At 56.5% G+C, this 8,280-nt stretch overlaps 1 protein-coding gene across 5 annotated transcripts in view; it reads right to left on the bottom strand.

The window, feature by feature from the left end:
* The window catches only part of Radil (Rap associating with DIL domain), a 61,089-nt gene that overhangs the window by 6,038 nt on the left and 46,771 nt on the right, over nt 1-8,280 (bottom strand). For all 5 annotated transcript variants that reach the window (XM_023713509.1, XM_023713510.1, XM_023713506.1 and 2 more), the window contains 4 exons: nt 5,737-5,897; nt 2,797-2,909; nt 2,053-2,290; nt 1,334-1,506 (listed from right to left, as the gene is read on the bottom strand). In XM_023713509.1, coding sequence (XP_023569277.1) covers nt 1,334-1,506; nt 2,053-2,290; nt 2,797-2,909; nt 5,737-5,897 — 685 coding nt within the window. The remainder of the gene's footprint in view (nt 1-1,333; nt 1,507-2,052; nt 2,291-2,796; nt 2,910-5,736; nt 5,898-8,280) is intronic.

Genomic DNA, 8,280 nt, shown 5'->3' with positions numbered 1-8,280 from the left:
TTGTAAGTTTTTTTTTTTTTTTTTTTTTTTTTGTGGTACTGGGGATTGAACTCAGGGCCCTACACTTGCCAGGCAAGCGCTTATTCTACTGAGCCATCTCCCCAGGCCCCCTTCCCCTTTCTGTAGACTTGTTTTCATGCTTCCTGATCAGATGCCCTCACTTTGTTTTCTACTGAGCACTGCTTTAACTTTGGCCCCTAGGTTCTGACATTCAGGGCCCCAGACCACCCTGACGTAGGTGGGGTGAGCGTATCAGGCCTGGCCAGCAGTGCGTAGGGCTCAGCTCTACCAGGGAGCCTGGTGATCATGCCTAGAGGGCTCCTGCATGCAAATCCTAACCGCAGCATGGCAACACTGATCTATGGAGTCACGAGGCTGCCTGCTGGTGGGTGACTACCAAGGACTACATGAGACGACAACAAGGCATGGCCACTGTGCTCACTGACAGGACGCACAGGCGAGATGCTGCATGTCCCGGTCCGCAGGCGGCGGTGCTCATGCTCCCTGATAGGCCTGCTGCACCGTCTGCTCGGGCATGGTGCATGCTGCATACTCAGTCCAGCTCAGAGAGCGGGCACCATCGTGAGCTGCCCTGTGGGTGCCCTCTAGCAGCCCAGAGCTCATTCAGTGCCTTCCAGGCAGGAATAGCAGCCCTCTGTTGGACTTCCATTCATTATCTGTGATTATGGTTTTGGGGGACAGTGGTTGGCAAATGGAGAGCAAGATGTATATTAACTTCCTATTGCTGGAACAGAGGCCCACAAACCTGGGTTAGAGCCTTGAGTGTGTAACCTCCTGGGCCTGGGGCTCCCTGGGTAGAAATCAAGCTGTCCGAAGCAGGGTCTCCTTGAGTTCGGTGGGAGGATCCACTGCCTGCCCTTTTGGCCCTTTTCTGTAGCTAAAGTCACATTTCTGTGCTGGGTGCCAGCTGAGCCCCCAGGCATCCAGCCCCTCCTTCTTCAGAGCCAGTCACTGGAGACAGGTCCTTCTGTTCTTGCCCTCCATCTTTGACCCACTCTGTGGACTTGTGTGATCAGCCTGAGCCCACCTGCACAGCCCAGGACTATTCCCTCATCTCAGGATTCCTGGTCTTATCATATTCATGGAGTTCCCACTGCCATGCACAGTGACAGTCACAAATACCAGGGGCTAGGTGCAGACACTTTTAGGGCCACCACCCTGCCTACTGCAAGTGGGGACAACCTGGCAAGCTTTCAAGGGAACAACTGAGTTTTCTAAACATGGAAGCAAGGTTTCCAGCTACCTTTGACCCAGTTGTAAGTCCAGGGCATCATGTGACCCCACCCCTCCCCATGCTGTGTGACATCCCCACCTGGACAAGCTGGGCTCTGGGGGTGGCCAGCAGGTGCAGGGTGCAGGACAGCTTCCGGAAGAAGCGCTCTCCAGCCACCCCCAGGCCGGCGCTCCTCGCCCATTCCAGGAGCTGCTGCAGGCGGGCACAGGCCTGGACACCTCTGGGCCAATGGAAGCAACTCAGGGATGGGCCTGGGGAGGGGAAGGGGACAGGGAGGGTGACGCCCAGCCCCCTGCACAGGAACCCAGCACTGGACTCCCCAGAACCTACTCTCCCCTTCCCAGCCACTGAGGACAACACAGCTCAAGCACAACTAAGACGCTGTCTCACTTCCCAAGCCCTGTCTGGGGGGGGGGGTGATGGAGACAGCACAGGACAAGGAAGGACTCTGACTTCTATGGGCTCCAATGCCACTGTGCCTGTGCTGGCAACTCGTGTGTGCTGGTGCTTGTCCTGAGTGGATCTCTCTGTTCCCCTAGCAGTGACCCTGGCTGGAAATGACCTGAGCTCCAAGCTCAACAGGTACAGAGGACATTAGCTCCACGAGGCAGGGCCTACAGGCACAGCTTTGCAGCAGCACAGACTTGGTCCCCTCCAGCCACAGGTCCTACCCTAGCCTCAGCCTGCCATCTGGCCATACCTCCACAACCAGCCTCGGCCAAGGCAGAGTGGGCCCGCAGGAGCTGAGCTGGGCACCTCCAACAGGCACACATCCTGACCCATGTGGCCATACTCACCTCTGTCTAGGAGCTGGTTGAGCAGCAGTGTGCCTGAGAAGAAGAAGAGGTAGGCGAGCATCTGGGAGGCCACCTCTGGGTGTACCCGAAGCTGCTGCAGGAGATCCAAGGTGGCCTGGTACACAGCCACAACACGGCGCAGCTCTTCAGGCAGCGCAGGGGCCCCATGCCAGCTCTCCCGGCATTCTGTCTGGAATGGGGGGCACTCCAGGAGGGCAGGGAGGCAGACATACAAGCACTGTGGGACAGAGAGATTCCCAACAACACTTCAGGGGCACTGGGACCAGGCTGAAGGTCTCACCACTAAGCTCCAGCCCTGCCTTGGCAGGACAGCCTGTGAACAGGCCCTGAGGGAGCTGCCTCCCAGGAGGGAGCCCAGGTGGGCACACTAGGCTAAGGTGGGCTGGCTCGGCCTTCATGCAGCACATGTTTCTGACAGGAGCAGTGCCGCATAAAAGTGGCACTGGTGGGATGGGTCCCAACAAGAGGGCTTGACACACTCTATGGAAACCAAGAAAGGGACGCTCCATGTTCCCAAAGCACTGCACTGGCTCAGGACACAGCCAGTATTTCCTGCACCACCATCAAGGTGGCAACGATACCAAGTCCTAGATGTCCCACCCAGGACTTCTCAAAAGAAGGGAAGAGACCAGATGGCACCCAGGTTTCTGCCACGTGAGAAGAGTGGCCTGGGGGAGGGCGGCACAAAGGAGCACACCAGGTCCCTGGAAGAGCCCGCCACACCTTGGAGAGATAGTACACGCACTGCTGGAAGGCGTAGAGCACCACCTCCTCAAGCACCGCCATGGCCTCTTCGCTGGCTGTCAGCGTGCAGGAGAACAGCGACTCCTTGGAACCTGCAAGGGGATGGCCGCCGAGAGTCACAGGGCTTCATGCTCATGGGCTGTCACAAGAGCAGAGACCCAACCCAGCATTTCCCAGCACCCTTGCAGCACTCCGCGCATGCTCGCACATGGGCTCGGGTATCTGACGAGCCAGCCTCAGAACACACAGCACTCACCACCCTGCCCAGGAACAGCAAGGCCGGGCAGTGAGAGAGGACACTCTGACACACATCAGATTTTTCCCTGCCCACCATGCCTGATAGATCAGAGGCCCACATGCTCTATGTGATTCCCCCATAGGCTCCAGATGTGTTATTCCCCTACCAGCTCCACATGCATTTCCTTCAACTGCTACACCTGCCACAGCAAACCCTAACCCTAGCCCACAGGTCCCCTGTCACTGGGGACACAGGTGAAGCACTCCAAGCAGCAATCCTTCAGGAGGCTGTCACCCCAATGGAGCCAAAGCACTCTTTCAAGAAGGACGAAATCCTGGGAGGACCTACGCCCACACCTGTACTGGCCCATTGGAGGCAGCACCTGACCACAGCTGCCCACGGGCATCAGAGCCATGTGCTTCCCCAGGGACAGAAGAGAGCTGGCAGGAAGCAAGCAGAGGGGCCACGGTGTGGGGCAGCCTTGGAGTAGGTTCCCCAGACACCACAAGGGGCTGGATGCCGCACGCAACTACCTGAGCTGCTTTTCCTGTGGGGACCTCTGAAGGATCTGGGGGCCCCCACCCACTGCAGGTCCAGGTGCTAGGCAATGGGCACAGAGGGTGTGTGGGATCCTGAGGGCGTGTGGTGCCATGCGTGCATACCCCCGAGACCAGCATGGTGGGGCCCCTTAAGAGCTCAGACATAAAATCAGGATGACAAAGGTGATTGTGCCAACTCTTGACACATAACATGCCTGATGGCAGGGTTTGTCCCATAGTCATTTCCTGCACAAGTCGGCAGGCCAACTGGTGGCCTCCGACCCCTTTCTGGTCATCAGGTTGGTGTGACTTCTGAGTCAGATCCTGGACTGTGAGGCTCCTGGGTCCAGCTCGAGCACAGCCCAGAGCTCAGGTCCCAGCTCCCAGGCCTGATAGATCAAAAACAACTTCCTCTCTGAGACGGAAGTGACAGTCCCACAATCCTCACAGCAGGGAGAGGGTCCCTGGACCACACCAGGAACCTAAGAAATGGCCTAGGTTGCCACACAGAGGGACCTCTTGAGCTGTGTGAGTGATATAGCTCCAGAGCCAACTGCTGCTGGGAGCCAGAACAGAAAGAACCTCCCTGTCTATAGCCCCCACACCCAGACCCACCACACACACAAGGAGGGCAGCAAAGCCTGCCTCCCAGGGTGCACCCCTCCTCACTGCACAGCTGGGGCAGAACCAGGCCTTAGGGGAGAAAGAAGCAGGAGCTGACTGGGGCAGGGGGCAAGGGCACCTGGACACCAGAACTCTGTGAGCAGTCAGGGAGGTGTCCTTGCTCTGGAGACAGAAGCCGGTTAGAGGTGATGGCTCTCTCTGGCAGTCAAACTGGCTGCTCCTCATGTGTACTTGAGGGAACAAGGGACAGGCCATAGCCTGGAATGCCCCAGGGACACAAACAGAACCAAGCTGGGGTCAAGCTTTCCTTCACACACCCACAGGCCAGGGTTCTGAGTCTCTAGGAGCCCACAGCAGGGCCAACACCCCCACAGTGAGCTAGAAGGCAGGCAAACCTCCCCTGCCACCCCATGTCCACAGCCCGGTACTCCTCCCCACCCCCATGCCCCACCCATGTGGCCTGTGCAGGATGCCCAGCCCATGGTCCCATCTGGTCTCAGCATTCTGAAGCAGAGCAGGAACCTGTCCTGAAGATGGTACCACAGACGCTCCAACCCTCTGGTTGCCAGTCAAGAGCCCTCTCAGGACATTTGGCCACAAGGCACCACAGGGCGCCTCAGGGCCGAGAACCACTGGGTGCAGCCTTCTGGGATCCAGGCTCTCTCTCTCTTTCCCAGAGGACAGAAGCATCTGGGAGACCACAGCCAGGGATGCCTCATAGCCCCTACCCCAGTGGCTCACAGTTGTGAGACAGGCCTGGGCCCCTCAGAAACAGGGCCACTAGGCCACACCTGCTTAACCTCACATAGCACCCAGGCCAGAATGGAGCAGCCAAGAGCCCTGTAGATGGGAGGGCAGTGAGCAACTGTTTCCACCACAGCTGTGTGGGACAATGCCAGGGCCACCCATTTGGAGGCTCTGTCTTGGGACCCCGATGCCTGTCAGAGCACTGGCTTTAATGAAGGTCCCAGCCCTGGCCAGAAACTCCCAGATCGCCTCCAACTCCCCTTGGCTGTCAGGTGACCACCATCAGCTGAAGTCTGCCTGTGCCCACGGCCTGGCCCCATTGCACCCCACAGAGCCACCTTCCCAGGTGTCACAGAACACTTTCCACAGTTTCCTAAATCCTGTATGCACATCTCCCACATGTTAATCTCCGAATATAACTCAATGTACAATTCTCCAATCCTTCCCAAAGCTGTGGTGCTGAGTGTGGCGTCTGGTTTATGATGCGCCCATTTTGCCCTGGCCAAGGGTCCCGTATGTCCCCAGCCTGTGGCAAACAGAACTGAACAGACTCTAGTTGAGGAGGTGTCTCCATGGCAGGGCACTGATGTACTGGGCACAGAGGCACCAGGTGAGTCCATATGCTAGGACTGGTCTCACAGGCTATCCCCTGACTGGTGCCCACGTCCTTCCTGGCACCAAGGAAGCCCCAAGGAAGCCCACCCTCTGTCACAGCTGGCCAACTGTGCCCAAGAACTGCACTTTGCCAGGGAGCACCAGTCAGGCTTGTACCTGTGACATCCAGCTCCTCTTCCATGCTCTGCATGTAGAGCGGGCATTTCTGCTGGATAAAGTACAGGAGCTCGATGGAGTTAGACATCCAGAAAAGAATGTGCTGCAGATCTGGCACTAGGTCAGCCATGGTGAAGCTGGCCCAGGAGATGGGTTCTTGGCTACCAAGACAGAAAGATTCAGTTATGCTTGGCCCCACAAACTGGGGGCTCACTCTGCAGCTCTGTCCTGAGAAAGTTCGTTCCCATGGAATATGGACAAAAACAACTACTGTCACCAGCCACATTAGGCTGGAAGTTAGGAATTATGCACACGAACACTTGGCATCTGCCCACAAGACATCAGATGCTCCAACATGCCCAGCGGGAAGGACAGCCAGTTGCCACAGCCACCAGGAATGGACTCTGGTAAATAAACCACTTCCATAGCTTCTCTTCTGAAATTAAATAATGAAGTAGCTGCAGATGTGAAGGAGAGCATGTGTGGGCATGCACGGAAGGTGAGTAAGGTCCGTGGCTATTATGCCCCCAAAACATGAGTTCAAATGGGCTAAGAAGCTTCTGTGTGTTACTTAGGTGAACCAGAGGAAACACACTAATAGAATTAAGAGGTGCATAATTAGCGAAATCATCCTGTATCAGAGCAGAATCAGAAGGTTGTGAATTTGATGAATCAAGGGGCAGCAACCAAAGCTTGTTCTTTAAAGTTCCAGAGGTGACCATCAGAAAGCCCAGCATGGGCACTGTTAGCCAAAGAAACGAAATCTGCAGGAGAGTTGGGCCAGTCGCCTTCCCAACACAAACCCGCCTGCAGTTTGGATCTTCATCCACAGGGGGCACTGTTACTCCACTTAATAAAACCAACATCTCCCAATCAGAGTGCTACAGATGCTAAGCACCTAGAGCACAGGCCCAAGCAGCTCAGACCCTCCTAGCCAGCCTGGGTGGGGCTCCTTCCCTCCCAGGCCTGCAGCTTCTCTACAAAGGGCTCCTTTTGCAGGGGACATTGACACATTGGGGCTTCTGCCTCCCTCGACTGGCAGCCCTACATCCACCACTACCATCTTGCCTGTGTGTCAGTGTCAGCCCCAGGGTATGGGTATCAATCTCTTACTTCCAGTGACTGTCCTGAATGGGGCCCAGGACATCTGCGCAATGGAGGTGGTAACTCCTCAATTTAAAATGGCAACACATATCTGTGTCATTTTCCCTCATCTCGCCAATACCCCTGGACAGGCTTGGAGGGCCGCGCAGGGGTCCCAGCAGCACACGTGCCACATCTATCCCGGTTACATCCACTGAGCATCCTGAGCAGGTGTGTGCCTCAAGGGAGGAGCAGGCAGCTACACCAGATGAGATACAGACCGGCCTTGGGCAAGGAAGGCACCCTGCTACCTGCTGCATGGCTGGCCCACGATCCTTGGGACTCTGTCCGACTCTAGGGCTTTTTAAGGGGCAGGTAAGGGGCTGAATCACAGGGGGTTTGTGTCCACAGGGGGAAGGCTCTGAATCAGACGGACAGTGTGGACACTTAGGCTAGGGTCCCAGAGCAGCACATCACTAGGACTGTGCGGCTGGTTTGTAAGTGATGAGAGAAGGGCCAGAGTTTTGACTTTCTCCCTCTGTCCCAGATTCTCCTGGGACCAGAGGTGTCACCTGTCCACTCTGACGTAATGTCACTTTTGTCCAAAAACAATGCTGACCTTCTCTGTCCTGGTCCCCAGCAGAGAGAAGCCAGCTTAAGACTGTCTTTGCTGCAGCTACGCAGGCTGTGGAGACTGAGGCTGCCATGCTCTTTCCAAGTCCTTCCCAATAGTCTGGATTACATGCGAGTGCAAAGCACACATGCAGCAGGCATGGAGCTGTGTGTTGTCAGGAAAGGATTAATTTGGCTCTTCAGAGCCAACTCCACTTAGTTTCCAATATTTATCACCCTTCTCAATTTCATCCTGAACTCAAAGGCATACAGAGGCTTCAACTGGAAAATAAACCACCAGGCACTGCCACCTGGAGCTCAGTGTTAAACCAAGTAGGGTCAGCATCCAGCACATGACAGCTGCCAGCCGGCCATGCGCCAGGGGCCCCTGGGTGGACGCCAGGAAACTCAGCCCACCCCACCCAGGCCCATCAGGGGCAAGGGGCAAAAGCAGGCCTAGAGGGAAAGGAACCCACGAAGGCGCAGAGCTGGTCCGATGCAACTGAGCAGGGGAGAGGGGGAGGGAAAAACGAGTGCGGGAAAGATTACCAGGGCAGAACGGTGTCAGCAGAGCCTGGGGTCTGAGGGCGGCAGGAGTGGGGTTTTCTACCCCAGTGTCTGTGTGCCACTTGCTTCTTCACAACAAGCACAGGGTCCTGCCATGGTCCTGTCAGAGGACCACGTGAGGAACAGGAAAGTGTGGCGGTGCTCACCTGCAGGAGAGGCAGGCTGGATGGTGCAAAGGCAGAGGGACAGAGTGAACAGGGGCCTCCTGGAGACATGGAAAGAGGGCAGAGAAGAGACAGAGGCCAGGCATAGCTTGGAGAGACACAGGGCAAGGACAGGGAC

The sequence above is a fragment of the Octodon degus genome, unplaced genomic scaffold, assembly GCF_000260255.1.
Source record: "Octodon degus isolate 3935 unplaced genomic scaffold, OctDeg1.0 scaffold00031, whole genome shotgun sequence".
Lineage (NCBI taxonomy): Eukaryota > Metazoa > Chordata > Mammalia > Rodentia > Octodontidae > Octodon > Octodon degus.
This window is presented reverse-complemented; position numbering and strand designations above follow the sequence as displayed.